This window comes from Panthera pardus, unplaced genomic scaffold (assembly GCF_024362965.1).
Source record: "Panthera pardus isolate Hobbes unplaced genomic scaffold, ASM2436296v1 HiC_scaffold_4, whole genome shotgun sequence".
Taxonomy (NCBI): Eukaryota; Metazoa; Chordata; class Mammalia; order Carnivora; family Felidae; genus Panthera; species Panthera pardus.
The window spans coordinates 17,694,405-17,711,333 of record NW_026526969.1 but is presented as its reverse complement, the minus strand read 5'-3'; the positions used below and the strand labels follow the sequence as shown (position 1 = coordinate 17,711,333).

General features: G+C 61.4%; 2 protein-coding genes across 3 annotated transcripts; both read left to right on the top strand.

The window, feature by feature from the left end:
* Nucleotides 1–7,359: 7,359 nt before the first annotated feature.
* On the top strand, nucleotides 7,360–9,480 carry LOC109278091 (mastin-like). Of its 2 annotated transcripts, none has more exons than XM_019468096.2 (5): nucleotides 7,360–7,471; nucleotides 7,700–7,806; nucleotides 7,965–8,239; nucleotides 8,860–9,017; nucleotides 9,141–9,480. In XM_019468096.2, the coding sequence occupies exons 2-5, from the start codon at nucleotides 7,721–7,723 to the stop codon at nucleotides 9,309–9,311; spliced, it is 690 nt and encodes a 229-aa protein (XP_019323641.1). In that variant the 5' UTR covers nucleotides 7,360–7,471; nucleotides 7,700–7,720; the 3' UTR covers nucleotides 9,312–9,480. The 2 variants fall into 2 exon arrangements, with proteins under 2 accessions (XP_019323641.1, XP_019323640.1); XM_019468095.2 differs by having other exon boundaries at nucleotides 7,381–7,471; nucleotides 7,626–7,806.
* A 1,964-nt stretch (nucleotides 9,481–11,444) lies between these two features.
* LOC109278093 (mastin-like) lies at nucleotides 11,445–14,071 on the top strand. Its single transcript, XM_019468099.2, has 5 exons — nucleotides 11,445–11,540; nucleotides 11,724–11,904; nucleotides 12,143–12,408; nucleotides 13,413–13,576; nucleotides 13,673–14,071. The coding sequence occupies exons 1-5, from the start codon at nucleotides 11,480–11,482 to the stop codon at nucleotides 13,835–13,837; spliced, it is 837 nt and encodes a 278-aa protein (XP_019323644.2). The 5' UTR covers nucleotides 11,445–11,479; the 3' UTR covers nucleotides 13,838–14,071.
* The last annotated feature ends 2,858 nt before the right edge of the window (nucleotides 14,072–16,929 follow it).

The window sequence follows — 16,929 nt, the reverse complement described above, 5'->3', positions numbered from 1 at the left end:
GTTTGACTCAGACCCGTGCCACATCCCAGCTGGACTCTGGCCACTACAGTCGGAGGGCACATGGGGGTGGTCACATCATGGGGGAAGAACTCAGGCTCGCTGAGTCTGGGTGACCCACAAGGTGCTGGGCTCCTCTGTTGCTGAGGCGGGAGCTGTGAGTCCCGCGGACACTGGAGGGCTCTCCGGGCCCTCAGGGTTGGGGGCCCAGACTCCAGCAAGGGAGTCCTGCGTCCTGGAGCTGGATGGGCGCCTGAACTTTTAGTCGTATGGCCAGATCCTGGGATAGAGGACGTGGGGAACCGAGTGGACCGCAGGAGGGTGAGGGGGCCTCCAACCCCACCCAGGGTGGGCCATCCCCAATGCAGTCCCTTAAACTGCTGGATTTCTCCCTCCCTGAGGCTGAGGACTCAGTCCCGGGAAGGCCAGTCCCACCTGGGACCTGGAGGAGCCTGGGGACCTCGCTTGCCCCGCCCCCTTCGGGAGCATCTATCTACAAGTTGCGGCTCCGGGAGAGCGCCGGCTCCAGGGGATGAGGTCCACTCCCTCCCTTCCCCACCCCTCTGTCCAGGACCTGGGTCCCGGGAGCAGGAAGCCCCCTCAGAATCTGGCCCCAGGGACAAGGTGACTGAGGCTCAGGGCAGGAGACACCGTGTGGTGGGGATCTACGGCCCTGGGTTGTGAGCGGCTGGGGTGGGAGGTTGGTGAGCTCTGGCCACCGTGATGTTCCTGCGGTCTGTGCCCTTATTCCCTGCCTCGCCGAGCAGTCCCCAAACAGGCCACAAAGGAAGACCCTGCTGACCCCGAAGGCCCTCGGGGGCGCCTTGGAATTACAGGCAAAGACCCCATTACACTGTGGAGGACCTGAACCCCAGAGGGGCCCGGTCGGTGGGTGCAGACCTCCACCGTGGGGCGGCTGCGGCCCGCAGAGACCTGCGGCTGCCCAGAGGGAAGAGGCGCCCTGAGGCCGGGCCCCCACCCCCCACAGCCCTCGTGGCAGTCTGCCTGGGCGGGGTTGGGGGGAGGAGGAGGCCCGGGTGGGACCGGCTTGCCGACAAGGGACAGCGGGGGCCGCCTCGGCCATCCCAGCGCCCGCGCCCGCTCCCGCTCCGGGAGCCGCTCTGCACTCGCCGCGGACCCCGGAGCCGCCTTCCGCGACGTCACGTGACCTGCAGTGCCGCCGGCGCCCACGCGAGGGCAGCCACGTGCTCCCCGGGAAAGGGGCGGGGTCGGGTCGCTGGCAGAACAGGGGCCACGTGGGCCCCGCCCCGCCCCCTCCTGCCAGCGCTGGACGGGGACACCCCCGTGGACTCCAGCCTGGGCCGAGCGGCTCAGCCGGAGTGCTGACCTTTCAGGGTCCTTCTAAACATCTGGGCGAGGCTGTGTGTGCGGGTGTGTACGTGCGTGCGCGTGAAGGTGCGCCTGTGCCTATGAACAGGTCTGTACGTGCGTACGTGTGTACGTGCACGTACATGTGTGTATGCGTGGGCACGCTTGTTGGCATATACGTCCTTACTTCTGTCAAACTTGAAGAGAGGGGCAGGTGGGTGGCAGGGCCACACGGGTGCGGGGCTCAGGGGCCCCGTGGGTGATCACGTGTAACCCATGGCCTCTTTGAGGTCTTGCACTTTTTAAAAACATTTTCGCACTGAATCATCCAATGTGTCCCCTGGATAGTTCCAGAACAGGTGGGGTCTCCTCCCCAATGACGCCTTCGCTCCTTGGTTCTGAGGGACACCCTACTTGCACACCTAGGCACCTGTGATAGGTCCCTTTGGGCACCTGTGGGCCCAGGACCTTTTTGGGTGCTTCCTGCCCAGAATTCTGGGGTCCTTGGGGCACTATTTGAAGAACCGGCTTGAGAGGAAATGAAGAAGGCTGTCTAGGTCCCCCTGAGGCTGCCACTGGGGTTTCTTGCTCCCCGTGGGCCGGACCAGCACCTCCCTCCTGCGGGGCATGAGTCGGCATGGGCTGCAGCTGGGACACCTGGGTTTGGGACTTGGCCAGGACCGTGGCCAGTGTCGCAGGCGGTACAAGGGCTGGACGGAGGCGGCCCAATCTTGCACATGCTGGAATCAGAGGCAAAGCATCTAAGGCGGCTGTTAAAACTGTGCTCCGCCGTGTAAAGAAAAACCCACAGTTAATGAAAAAGAAATCTCAGTAGAGAAATAAAAACCAAATAAGTAAAAGGGCCAGAGGCTACATTCATTTAGAAGATAAACCTCTCTTCCCCAGACGAGCTCATTCCAATGGACTCCTGTCCTTTTCCCCAATCTTTCCTTTGTCAGTGGTTTCTGCTGTGAGGTTTGTCTGTGATTTTTGGATGTATTTTCCACCTGTTTCCAGTATCATGTTTGTTTATTTTTAAGATTTTATTTTATTTTTAAATTTTTTTTAACGTTTATTTATTTTTGAGACAGAGAGAGACAGAGCATGAACGGGGGAGGGTCACAGAGAGAGGGAGACACAGAATCTGAAACAGGCTCCAGGCTCTGAGCTGTCAGCACAGAGCCCGACGCGGGGCTCGAACTCACGGACCGCGAGATCATGACCTGAGCCGAAGTGGGACGCTTAACCGACTGAGCCACCCAGGCGCCCCAAGATTTTATTTTTAAGTCATCTCTACACCCAACGTGGGGATTGAACTCACGACTCCGAGATCAAGGGTCATATGCTCCACTGCCTGAGCCAGCCAGGTGACCCTCATGTTCTAAATTATAAATTCGTATGATTTAATTTTATTCATGCCTGTGTATAACCGCTGAGTCACCAAATTCCTGAAAACTGACAACTGGGGTTTGTGAGCTGGGATGAGCCACCGGGTCTGGATGCCCCCACGCCCCCCCAACTTCCCGGGGGGTCTGAGGCCAGAGAGGGGGGACCCGGCCTGGCCAGCGGCAGGGTGCTCGCGGCCTCCTCGGCCCTCGGCTCCACCTCCGTGGCTGTTGTGTCCTTTTCTCAGTGAAATCAGCAGGCGTGTCCCTGGGCCTTAAACGGGTCACCCAGAGCGCTGCGCTGAGCAAAGATTTCAGGGGTGAGTCATGACTGCCGGCCAGACAACATGTCCTGTTGGCCCCTTACAGGCATTCGACCGGAGGGGGGTGATCCTGGGGACGAGAAGCAGCGAGCCCGGCCAGCCTGCGGCGGATGTGGGGGCAGGGGGAGGGGCTAGTGGTGTCTGCACCCCATCCGGGCTGTTCCCGCCTGGTCTGTGACCCCAGACCCCCCACCTTCGGGCTGGGGGAGGCTACTGCAAACCCCACGGCAAGGAGAACGAACGGTCACTCCCCGTCCTGAGCGGGGCACTGGCTTCTCTCGTGGGCTCTCGGGCCGCCCTGAGCCCATATGGCTCCTTGGTGGCTGTGATGCCAGGGGCCTGGGGCCAGGCTCAGGTTGGGTGAGGCTCAGGGCTGCCCCGGGTCTGATTAGCCTGTTTGAATGCCGTGTCCGGGGGAGGGCGGTCTCTGCAAGGGACCCGGCACCGGGTCTGGGGATCTCCCATCTGAAGGCTTCAGGGGGGATCTCGGTGACAGGAGGCTGTGAATACCCACCTACCTTCCCTCTGATGGGTCACACGTGTCACACGACTGTCTTACACATCACATAGAAGTGGACTGTGAGATGGCTGAGAACCCAATCTCAGGGTTCTCAGGGGCCATCATGCGTATGTAGGGCCCTGTGAAGGAGCCCCAGGCAGGGTGGAGCACTGGGGGTGCCCAGGGAGCCTGCCCTCCGCCCCCCTGCTCCGACACACCCAGTTCCCAACCAGTACCGTGAGCCTTTCTCTCCATCCCCTCCTCCCACCAGGACGGGTTCCCTCCACCCTTCATCGGGCACAGCAGGGCCGCCTCGGGGCCTTGGGTGGGAGAAGACAGATGTCCTCATCCCCACCTGCAAGCCTCCCGTCCCCAAGGGTGTCCTTTTGTCCTGAGGACAACTGATGACCCCCAACAGAAGCCTAGTCTGCACACGTCCCCGGGTCCCTGGTCGGTCCCTGCTTTGTTTCTTCACTGTGTTTCTTGCCACCTCCAATGACCCTATTCTGCAGCCCAGACCAGGGCAGACCCTCTGCCCGTTTTATGCATTGTGTTCTCACGGCCCTGTGACTGGCACGGCGCCGGGCTCAGTAAATGTTTGTTGAGTGACTGGAAGACCAATCGTTAGCACTGGTCCCAGGAAGGGGAAGGGGAGACACGCACTGTCCTCCACCAGCTTTACCCCGGGAGGTGGTCAAGCTGCAGATGGGGAACCGGCGCGCAGAGGCATCGAGGGCCGCGGTGCTGACTCAGAACCCAACTAGCCCCAGTGATGCTTAGCCCAGTGTGGACACCGGCCAGAGTCAGTCTGACGGAGCCACTTGGGAGGACGCACGGGCCCACCACAGTCCTGATCTGTAGCAAGGGCGTCCCTCCCCGCCTTCCCTCCCCAGTAGGGCCCGGTACCGTTGGCCCTGTGTTGTCCTGGGGTACTTTTGGAAAATCTCATCAGAGGCCCTGAAAAGGCCCATTTGAGATTTACACGGGAATCACGTTGAATCTACAGGTGTTAAGGCCTCCATGACACGTCGCCCTTCTCTCCAAGGCCGCGGCTCATGTCTCTACCGGTTCGGGGCTTTCCAGAAGTACATCCGAAGAGCTCACACGTGTTCCAAACGGAGCGCCCAGCGAATGAGTAAACGCCGTGTGGTCTGTGCAGGGGACTGTGATTCAGCCTCGAGAAGGGGGGATAGTGACGCTCGCTCCAACACAGATAAACCCCGAGGACCATATCGACATGCACCAGGCACACACCGGGGGACACGGGTCCCTGGAGCCATCACATCACAAGCACGGGAAGCAGATGGCAGGAGCCAGCGCGTCAGTTTTGTGAGATGAGGAAGTTCCGGACGTGGATGGTGGGGACGGGTGTATGCTGTGAATATATTTAGTGCCACGGAACAGCGTGCTCAAAACGTTTAAGGTGAATTTTACGTTATGTGTATTTTATCGTGACAAACACTTAGAGAAAAATCCTAATAATTTACTAAGATGTACCTTTTTAGAATTACTTTTTAAGATTTTATTTATTTACTTACCTACTTATCTACTTACAGTGACAGAGCTCACACGAGCAGGGGAGGGGCAGAGAGGGAGAGAGCGAATCCCAAGCAGACTCCACACTCGGCCCAGAGCCCGACACGGGGCTCGATCCCAAGACCCTGGGATCGTGACCTGAGCCGAAATGGAGAGTCAGAGGCTCAACCGACTGAGGCACCCAGGCACCCCTCTTCGAGTGTGTTTTGATGAGTGGGTTTTTCAATGCTGACAAACTCCCAACTTGCCAAAAACGCTTTTCAACGAATCACGCTACAGGTGGTCTAGCATTTATCTGCCTGTAATACCTTTTTCCACCCTTTTCCCGTTGACTTTTGCTTCTGTCTTGCAAACAGTGTATCACCTGGATGTGTGTGTTTTGATAGCCAATCCACCTTCAGAACTGGACTTTTGGCCACTAAGTTCTGTCCCTCTGTGTTTATTACGATCACTGATGTGCTCAGTCTGATTTCTACCACGTGAACGTATTATATTTTATATTGGTCCACTAGCCCCGTGTTTGTTCCTTCTTCTCCCTCCCTTCCCTGTCTTCTAGAACAGACGTATGCGGGAAGAGGAGATCGTGTCCGCGCCGTCTGCACCTCGTATCTCCGGCTCTCACTTTCCTGATTCCGTTGTGTTGATATCTGAACTGTTGATTCTGGGTTACTGTGGATACGGCTTCTCTCGGTCTTCGACACTATCTTTTTGAAAAGGATGGCGGTAACCTTTATCACGATATTTGATTTCTTTCGCTGAATATATCTCTTGCAACATTTTCCTTTACGAGTCTTATCTCAACTGTCGCAGAGAGTATCAAAGGTTTGAGATGCTGCGTTATCGAGGATATCCTTAGGTTGCCCTTGAAGGGCAGTTTGCTCGGTTCTAAATGATTTTTTTTTCCTTGCCTTTAATGACACGCAGAATGGCGAGTGCGTGCGTGTGTCTCCGGCCTGGCCCCCGCCTCGTGGTCGGAGTGGGCAGGAGCACACAGAGGTGCCCACCATCACCCACGGCTTCCTCCAGGGCTGCCTGAGTCACATTTTCACACGGAAATCATCAGATGTGTCCCCTGGGGCTCAAAGTGGAACTATCCAGGCGGGAGGGTCTCCTCATAAGACACCTTCATCCGCAGGGAAGACCCTGCTTGCGTTTCTAGGCTCCGTGTCCGGCCGCACCTGTGGCTGGTCCCCCTGGGCACCTGCAGGCTCCAGGCCCAAGGCCTTTTCTGGGGTCTCCTGCCTCTTCTGGGTAGCCCTGCTGAAGGGAGCCGAGAGCCAGGGCCCGACAGATGACGAGAGTGGGCACCTCGCCCCCGTGCCCTCCCTGACCTGCCCCGGGGCTCCCCGGTGCCCCACACCATGCTCCGGCCCTGCCTGTCTACAGTCAGCCTGAGCAGAAAAGGACCAGGCCGCCGTCTCCTGCCCTGCGGTTGGGACTGGGGTTCCTCACCCCTTCTTCGGGGCTGCGTGGGCCTCTCAGCACCTCCCCGTCTCTGTAGCTCAGCTGTGACGCAGCCTGGGCTGGGCCCGGGGCCCGGGGTCACTGCTTCATCGACTCTGGGGGCCTCGGGGAGTGGCTGAGGTCAGCGGAGCGTGGGCCTCCCGGAGGGTCTCCAACACAAGTTTCCCGGTGGCCTGGGGACCCGGGCCCCGACGCCCCTCACTTCCCCTTGCCTGGGTGAGCAGGGAGGCCCAGACGCTCCACGGAAGAGAGACCGAGTTGTTGGGAAGTACAAGCCCGGCTGGGGCACCGTCCGTGAATCGTAGATAGAGCGAAGGGATCCCCACAGGAGCACGACCGAACTGGTCCTGAGATGTCCCAGCCCAGCGGCACAGCTCGGAGCAAAGCCCCCCCACGCCCACTCATGGGGCAGCCTTATGTGTTTTTTCTCCCTCCTGGGGGCTGGAGGACCGGGGCCCAGGGGAGCAGGACCGCGGCCTAAGGGGTGACACCGAGGCTGAGGGCAGATGGCTTCAAGTTCATCTCTGTCTCAGCCTCAAATCACCTTCCTGAGACAGCAGCCGGGACGGGCCATCTCTTCACGGAAGGTCTCACTCTCTTCAGACACCACATTTGTGACTGTGTCCTTCACGATGGGACCTGCCCTCACGGTGTGGCCCAGGGGGTTTCCTCCCCTGCCTGCTCTGCCTGGCTGGCAGAAGGTGGCAAGGCTGTGCCCTGTTTGGCCACAGAGTGTCCCCCCCCCCCGGGGGAGGGCTGACCCACTCTGGTCACTTCCTGTGTTGTTAGGATAAATGGGGGCCAGGGAGGGACGCCCAGGGAAGGGGCCGCCGTGGAGAAAGCTGCATCTGAGCTCTTCCCCTCGGGTCCCCTGCAGATGCTGTGGCTACTGTTTCTGACTCTCCCCTTCCCGGGGGGCTCTGTGCCCGTGACCCCTGGTGAGTCCGGATCCCCTCCAATGTGCTCAGGGCTCCCAGAAGTAGCCCAGGGGTTGTGGGGACTGTCCCTTTGGGAAAAGCTTCCCTTGTCCCTTCCTGAACTCTGAGAAGGTCATTGTCTGGGCCCCTGATAGCCCCTCAACTTGTTCCGCAGCCCCCAGCCCGGGACGAGAGTCGGTGGGCATCGTGGGGGGCTGCGATGTCTCAGGCTGGAGGTATCCGTGGCAGGTCAGCCTGAGGTTCTACGACATGAGGCTTGGCCTGTGGCAGCACGAATGCGGGGGCTCCCTCATCCACCCCCAGTGGGTGCTGACTGCTGCCCACTGCGTTGAGCCGTGAGTCGTGCGTCACCATCCCCGTGGCTGGGTGCAAGCTGGGTGGGGGGTGTGCCATGTGCAGGGTCCTGCTGCTTTGGGCGGGCTTCCTGGGGCCCCCTCCCAGCTCTGCGTGCCCTCTGCCCCCCCTGAGAAGCCCTGGGCCCCTTCTCCCCCAGGGAGGACTTGGAGGCTTGTGCCTTCAGGGTCCAAGTCGGGCAGCTGAGACTCTATGACCACGACCAGCTGCACAAGGTGGCCGAGATCATCCGCCACCCCAAGTTCAACGCGAGCCTGTCCGCCTGGGGGGGCGCGGACATCGCCCTGCTGAGACTGGAGGCGCCCGTGATGCTCTCTGAGCATGTCAACCTGGTCTCCCTCCCGCCTGCCTCCCTACGGGTCCCCGCAAGGAAGATGTGCTGGGTGACCGGCTGGGGTGACATTGCGGACAACTGTAGGTATTGGGGAGACTAGCTGGGGAAGGATGGGGGGATGGGGTGGCTGGGCCTTTAAAGAGAGTGGCTCACTGCACGGGCCTTTTGGGATCCCCAGGGTCAGGTGGATGCCAGGGTTCTGGGCAGGAAGTTTCTGGAACAGACGTCAGGAACTGGACACTCGCCCCGGGGTAGGCGGTTCTGTGTTTGACTCCGGCCCCTGCCGTATCCGAGCTGGACTCCGGCCACCACAGTCGGAGGGCGCATGGGGGCGGTCACATCACGGGGGACGAACTCAGGCTCGCTGAGTTTGGGTGACCCACGAGGTGCGGGGCTCCTCTGTCGCTGAGGCAGAGTTTCCCCGCAGGAGCTGTGAGTCCCGCGGACGCTGGAGGGCTCTCCTGGGGCCTGTCCTCGGGTTCGGGGGCCCAGACTCCGGCGAGGGAGTCCTGCGTCCTGGAGCTGCATGGGCATCTGGACAGATGCCCGGGCACAGAGGGCGTGGGCTGTACCCGCGGGGGCTGGTGCTGGGCCCCGGGGTCAGGCCTGGCAGTGGGGGGCGGCCCAGCACACAGCGGGGTGTGCGCGCGGCCGGGAAGAAGGCGAGCCCGGTTCTGACGCGGCGCCTGCCTCCCCGCAGCGCCTCTGCCGCCCCCCTACCACCTGCAGGAGGTGGAGATCCCCGTGGTGGGGAACGAGGAGTGTAACCGCCACTATCAGAACGCTTCGGAGAGCAGCGATCAGGTCATCAAGGCCGACATGCTATGTGCGGGGAGTGAGGGCCGGGACTCCTGCCAGGTGAGGCTCCCGGCTGCCCTGGCCTCTTCCTCTGTCCCCTTCCCGCCCAGGGCCGTGGGCTCCGCCGGTCCCTAGGCCGTGGGGACGCGGGGAGCCCGGGCTGAGGGCCTTGTCTCCCCGCAGCTGGACTCCGGGGGCCCCCTGGTGTGCCGCTGGAACTGCACCTGGCTCCAGGTGGGGATCGTGAGCTGGGACCACCAGTGCGGCCATCGCGACTTCCCCGGGGTGTACACGCGAGTGACGAGCTACGTGCCCTGGATCTGCCGGCACGTCCCTCTGTCCCCCGCACCCTAGAAGGGACAGACCCCCGAAGTCCCTTGTCTCAGCACCACGTTTCCCTGCGGGGTTGGGGGGAGCAGGGGAGCGGCTCCTCGAGGGGAGTCCAGCGTGGGAACAAGCCCAGGAATCACAGGGGACTGCTTGCGATTGGAGTCTCATTAAACGTTCTGGGAGAACCGCCCAAGGCCGTGTCTGTGCTTGACTGTGGTGCGTCTGCGGCTCAGAGCGGCGGGGGCGGGGGGGGGGGGGGCGATGGCCAGGCCTGCCTGTTGGGGTCCCTGGCGCTGGCATCTGCGGGCCAGGCAGAGAGGAGAGGGGTGGCTCCCGGGGGCCCCGAAAGAATGTCAGGGGATGATGTGCTGCTTTCGGTGCCGGGGGCTTCGATCCTAGATCTCTCTTCCTCCCTCCTCCCTCCCTCCGCTGGCACGAGGCTCGAGGCTCAGGATCCAGCGGGAGGCCCTGGGGGGTCCTCCTCCGCCCCTCTGCTCCTTCAGAACGCCCTGCACTCCTGGACGGTGTCGGGCCCGTTCTACAGACCATTTCCTCCCTTTCTGGCACCAGATTCTTTCCTGGATTTTCAATGTCCCATCTGACAAATCAAAACGTCTCTTTCTTTCATTCTGATAATGTGTCCCAAAAGCCTCGGTCCCCTAAGGTCCTCCCTGCGGGGATGACATCAGGCCCCCAGGTTGCCCTGCGAGGACAGCTTCACCAGGAAAACGGGGGTCTCCTTTGGCGCCTCTGGATTTTCTGGCTGTGATGGTGACGGGACAGCTGTTCCCCGCCCCACACACCTGTCCGTCAGGGTCCTGAATGCTCGGACCTACAGCAAGGAAGTCCTGCATCAGGGGCCCCCCAGGCTGTGCCCCGTCCTGTTCTGCACTGCTCCGCTCCAGAAACCTCAGCTCTGTCCCTCCCTGCCAACCCCAGCTGCCTTAAAAAACAAACAAACAAACAAACAAACAAACAAACACAAAACACCAAATAAACATGGAACTGAAACATTTTTAAAGAGCTCAGAGCTTTCATTTTCTGACTAATTCGTAGCTGACAAACCAGGACACGAGTGCCTGGAGAAGCCACCCAGACATCGGTGTCCATAAACGAGTTGGGGTCTCCCAGGCACCCTTCCCTGCACTGGGGACACGGGGGTCTTAAAAGGGACAGCCACCGGGTGTGTAGTAGGACCGTTCTGGGATCATCCATCAGATGGGGGCCCAGCGTCCAGCCCCTCCTGAGTTCGGGGGTCCCTTCTTAGGGGTCCCGGTGGGTGCTTCCCCATCCCCTCATCGTGGTTCGGCCATGTGACCGGGTGGAACCATGGCAGGGACCCAGCTGTGTCGGCAGCAGGGAGGCTGAGGGCGGACGAGGGCGTGGGTGGGAGGTCGGCTGCGGTGACAGGGTCGGGGGGCAGCCCCTCATGCCCAAGCGTCCCACCCTGCCCCCTAAGCCCAGGTTTCAGGGCCCAGCAGGGACCCACCAGGCTCCAGATGACTGGACCCTCCCCCAGCCACGGCACCCTTGTCCCGCAAACCTCCACCAGACCCCGGTGCTGAGACTGGGGAGCCTTGTCCTGTGCTGGCCCAGCGTGTGTCCAGTCCTGGGAAGAGGGAGGAGGCCTCCACGAAGGTCGTACCGGGTCCCCATGGAGGTCGCTGCACCCATGGCCCTCGCTGGCTGGGGCCAGGTTACAGGACCTCCTGTGGGGCTGCCTGGGGAGCTGGTGGTCCCGCGAGGGGTGGGAGGGCAGGTGTGGACCCAGGGCCTGGGCCTGCAGAACGAGGCTCCACCCTTACCCTTCGGATCTGTGCCCCCAGGACGGGCCTTTCCTGACCCTGGGCACCTACTATCACCCCAGGAGGCCCGATTCACCCCCAGATGGGCCTGTGTCCACTCTGGCTGCTGGGTTCCCAGCGCCTGGCCCTGGGCCAGCAACAGTGGGTTCTCTGCAGGTGCTGGTACCCTGACCACTAGTTGGGGGGGGGGGCCCTGCCCCCAGGTTCCCTGCTCTTGGCCCACCCACTTCCTGGGCTTGCAGGATAAAGGGGCTCTGAGGCCCCAGGGGCAGAAGGGAGAGGACTCAGAAGGGTGAGGACATAGCCCAGACCCCTGCCCTCTCTATCCCAGACGTGGGGAACCTGGCCCTGGTGTCCTGACTCCAGCCGCCCCCTCTCCCCCCACAGATGCTGTGGCTGCTGTTCGTGACCCTCCCCTGCCTGGGGGGCTCTGTGCCCGTGACCCCTGGTGAGTGCCTACCCCATGCAGTGCTCCCGTCATCCTGGAACCCATCGGTGACCTCAGGCCTGCACTGACCTGGAGTGGGACAGGGTGGTGACCTTTGGGAGACACTAAGTGTGGGAGGCTGTGCTTAGCCCCAGGCGGCAGCAGCCTCTGGGTCCCTGACGGCTCCCCACTGCGCTTCTCCAGGGCCTGGCCTGGGGCCCGAGCTGGTGGGCACCGACGGGGACCATGACATCCCTGCCGGGAAGTGGCCATGGCAGGTCAGCCTGAGGGTCTTCAACGAAGAGTGTGACCGGTGGCAGCACGAATGTGGCGGCTCCCTCGTCCACCCCCAGTGGGTGCTGACCGCGGCCCACTGCGTTGGACTGTGGGTGACTCTGGCCGCCCCCTTGGCAGAGGAGGGGGCGGGAGGGGAGCAGGCAGAGGGCCGGGGCGGTGTGAGGGGACAGTGTCCTGGGCCAGGAGACTCTGGGTCTGGGTGGCTCTGGGGGTGTCAGGGGGAGCCTTCAGGCTCTGAGCCCCTGGAGACAGTCCTGCTGGGGGGGGGGTGACCAGGTGCTCGCCCCCACCCGGCTTCCTGGAGAAGCTCCTGGTCTCTCTCCCAGGGAGCCACAGAAATACAGGGTCCAAATGGGGCAGCTGAGACTCTATGACCACGACCAGCTGCACAACGTGACCGAGATCATCCGCCACCCCAAGTTCAATGTGAGCCTGTCTGCCTGGGGGGGCGCGGACATCGCCCTGCTGAGACTGGAGGCACCCGTGATGCTGTCCCAGCACGTGAACCCCGTCAGCCTTGCTCCTGACTCACTGGTGCTCAGCCCCGGAACAAAGTGCTGGGTGACCGGCTGGGGCACCTTTGGGGCCCACGGTAAGACCAGGGGGGGGGGCTGCTCAGAGGAGGGACAAGGCAGAGGACACGGGGGTGAGGTGGGGACCGCATGGCCCACGGCCTTGGTCGGTGGGGGGACATGCCCGGCACAGATGGGCCGGCCGGACTACTGGCCACCCACCCCCGGCCCGGCCTCAGGAGGCATCTGAGAACGTCCTTGTTTAAACTTGGACAACATCCTACGGGCGAGGGGTCACTGCTCCTGCAGCTGGGAACCCAGGGACTCGGGACTCGTCCTACTGGGAGGGGTTCACTGCTGTGCTTCCCGGGGAGACCACCTTCCCTTGCTTCCCTCCCTGCCCGTTTCCCCAGGCTGTTTGCACACGGGAGGTTAAGACGGGGAAACTGAGGCCGGGGTGAAGGAGGCCCCGGGCTCAGGATCACATGATGGTCCTGGGAGGGGCTCCCTCCCCACCCTGGCTCGTGTCACTGGCCTGCTGCGTGGGGTGGGGGGGGGGACCCGCAGGCTGAGAGTGAGGGTGTGGCTTCCTCCGGCACCACCGCGCTCGGCGACCAGCAAACACGCCAGGGAACCGCGTGGCTCCCGGACCCCAAAGATCCCTCAAAACCCAGCTCTTTCTGGGGTCTGGGTGTGAGCGAACTTTCTGGGCCCCCAGCCCCTGGCGTGGCCCCGCTCTGTTGACGCGCCAGAATGTCGAGGCTTGGCCTCTTGGTTGTGACTAAAGTAGCAAAGTCTTCAAAACCCCCACCGTGTGACCGCCAGTCGGGACAGGGACCTCAGTGTGGCTCGTTGGTTTCTGCAAGGCCTTTCTCTCATGTACCCAAGCCTGGCCTCTGATTTCATGGAGCGGCTTTTGGATACACGACAACGAATTGGCCATGATTCCCGTCCTTTTTTCCATCAAAGCGATGGTGTGACGCGTGACTCCGAGAGGAGGGACCCAGGGGAGCGTGGCCTGGCACCCGGGGGGGGGGGGCGTGAGCCCCTGGAGCCGCCCTCTCTCACCCAGCCCCTCCCGCAGCCCTGCCATCCCCAGCCCACCGCCTGCAGGAGGCGGAGGTCCCCATCGTGGAGAACCAGGTCTGCGAGAAGATCTACCGCCAGGGGTCACCTGCTGGAGGCCACGGCAGTGTCATCAAGAAGGACATGCTGTGTGCAGGGAGGAGGGGAAGGGGTTCCCGCCAGGTGAGACTCGGGCCCGCCCCTGCCCTCCGTTTCAGGGCTTCTGGGTGTTGCAGTGGGGCGCCCTGCGGCCGACTGACCTGTGAGCCCCCCTTACAGGGTGATGCGGGGGGCCCCCTGGTCTGTTTCTGGCTGGACATGTGGATCCAAGTGGGAGTGCTGAGCTGGGGCATGGCCTCCGGGCACATCGACTATCCTGCGGTCTACACCCGCGTGATGACCTACTCATCCTGGATCTACCAGCACGTCCCCCTGTGGCCTTGATGGGCCTGTGTGGCCGAGGAGCCAGCCACCCCTGCCACCTCCCCCATTCGGCACCACCGTCTCCCAGGTGCCCTGTCCCCTCGGTGCCCTGTCCTTCTCTGACTTTGGGGCCCAAGAGGCAGAGGAGGGGCTGGGAAGCTCGTGTCTCCTTGACAGCGGGCATGTTGGGTAAGAAGCGTCAGGGACCTCCCTCCTCCCCCCTGTCTGCTGTCCTATTAAACTGTGTGCAAAGCAGCCTCCAGGATTTCTGCATGTACTTGACCGCGGTGGGGAGGGGGTACTTCCTGGTGGAAGTTCCAAGGCTCTGAAAGCTTCAGGAACAACCTGGACCAATTGTATCTGCTGGCAGGGCGAGTGGCTGAGCCGGGGAGGCCCCGTGGTTACTGCCGTGCCCTGGGTGGGGTCTGTTTCCAGGAGGCCACATTCTAGACCCCTCCCGCGGCTCGGCCTCCCTCCCCAGCCTCGTCCCCCCAATCCTCAGGGATGAGACCAATGTCCCCTCCCGGCACTCCTTCCCCTGCATTACCTCATGTTCCCTAACTGCACCATCGAACCCAGCCTCCCCTGGGGGCCAGACACCAAGAAAAGTGAGAGGTGGTCCTACGCCGGCATCTGTCCTTCCCTACAACAGTGGGGATTCACTCCAGCTCCTGCAGGATGGCCTGCACCCTGTCTGCCAGTGTGGGGCCCGGGAGCCCGCCGGCCATGTGGGGCCACGTACGCATCACTAAGAGTGAATTACGTGAAAACTCACATTCTCAGTCTCACTATGTCATAGTGGGCACAGAGACACAGTCCATTGTTGTGGAAAGTTCCAGTGATCAATGCTGTTCGAATTTCAGAAAGTTGACTGTGGCCAACAGGATCCATAGGTGGAGGCGGGACGAGAGCTCACCTCTCTGGCTGGGTTCCTGCCCGGTTCCTGACAGTGCAGCTCCTTCCCTGTCCCAGTCTCTCTGCTCTGTCCTCCTTCCAACATCTGACTCCTCTGCTCCCCCCACCCCCACAGGGTCCTCAGTCGCTTCCACCCTGGTGGGTGCTGCTTCTTCCTCCCTTACACTAAGAAGAAGAGAAATGGAAACTTCTCTGAGTGAGGGTGTGGTTAGGAACAGAAGGGTCCGGGGCCAAGTCTCAGTTTTGTTTCGTTAAACTGTTAGCAAAGCAAGACAGAACGTGACCAATGACTTCTTGGGTGTGGGTACGGCTGGGGCGGCCCAGTGGCCCTGGGACTTCCTGATGGCTCCATCTGCTCTGGGGCTTGGGTTGGAGAGGTTGTTGCTCCATGCCAAAAAGTGGTGGGGTGGTGGGGGTAGTGGGGGTAGAAGGATGGATGGACTGGCAAGAGGGAGGGAGGATGTTCTCAGCGATACTCCACTCTTGGGCCGCTGTTCTCAGCCCACCCTCTGCTAGAAGGCCAGCCTCATCTCAAAATTCCAACCATCTATCATCCATCCACCTACCCACTCATCCATCCTTCCATCCTCTCATCCATCCACTCATCTATCCACTCATCCATTCATCCAACCATCCTTCCATCCACTCATCTATCCACTCATCCATCCATCCATCCATCCACCCACTCATCCATCCTTCCATCCTCTTATCCATCCACTCATCTATCCACTCATCTATCCATTCAACCATCCATCCATCCTTCCATCCTCTTATCCATCCACTCATCTATCCACTCATCTATCCATTCAACCATCCATCCATCCTTCCATCCTCTTATCCATCCACTCATCTATCCACTCATCTATCCATTCAACCATCCATCCATCCTTCCATCCACTCATCCTTGCATCCACTCATCAATCTACCCACTCATCTACCCACCCACTCACTCATCCATCCATCCATCCATCCATCCATCCATGCATCCATCCATCCATCCATCCATCCATCCATCCACTCATCCATGCATCCATGTATCCATGCATCCGTCTATCCATCCGCCCATCCACCCACCCACTCACTTATCCATCCTGGAATGCTATATGGCAGAGCCTGGACTGGATATGGAAAATCCAGATATGAATAGAACATGACATCTGCCTTCCTCAGTCTTTGAGTCTGGCAGGAGACCGCCTTTTAAGCAAATAATGAGTACAGGGTGCTGCATATAAGTGACACCCCAGAGGAAGATATGGTGGCCATGCTAAGGAGAACCTGAGCAAGCCTTCCGCAGGTGTTGGGGGAAGTGCACCAAGGAGGAGATGCTTGACTGGCTCTCCAAGGACAGGAAGGGTATCCCTTGGTGGACACGGTAAGGAAGGCTCCCCTCAGGCAAACGCAGGAGGGCAGGGACCGGTCCGGGTCACCGGCAGGTGCGCACCTGGGGCGTCAGCTTGAGGCAGCATCCGTGAGGCACGTGGGTTGAGGGAAAGTAGGTGCTGAGAAAGAAATGCCAGGAATTTTGGTGGAACCTATTTGTGGATGTATTTTCACCCGAACGCCATTTCAAAGTGACCCCGAGAGCCTTGTCAGGTGCATGTGACTACGCCTCCCTGGTCCCCACCCTGACTTGTGAGGACGATCCTGGAGTGTGACCCCTCTCGGGCTGCCTGCCAGGGGGCATGGGGGGGTTTGGCACCGCAGCGTGGGATGGGTGCCTGAGCCCACCTGGGACCTGGAGCGGAGCCAAGAGGCTGCCGGGGGCGTGGGGAAGGCCACCAGCGCTGTCCGCTTACTACTGTCCTGTCACCCAGCCCTCTGCCCTGGGCATCGAGGTGCCGGCCTGTGACCCCGGGCCTGTGCGGGGCTCTACTGTGACCGTCACTGCCCGCAGCCCAGCTGCCTTTGGGCCCCTCGGCCGTGTCTCCCCCCCTGCCCGCTCCGTAGCCCGCACTGTTCCTCCTCCTGGAGCCCCGGGCGCCTCCACCAGGTTCGCAGCCGTGAGTGGCAAGTGCCTGTGCTCGCCGGCATCAGCCTGGTGGGCACCTGGGGCTTTGTGTGGAACGGGCTGCCCAGCAGTGGGAGGGCCGAGCCGCCTGTCCGGGGGGGCACCTCCCAATGTCTCGTTCAGTTTCCAGAGAAGAAACCTTCAGTGCTCCCCCTGGCTTCAGGACAGGGCCGGGGACAGGAGGCTGGTG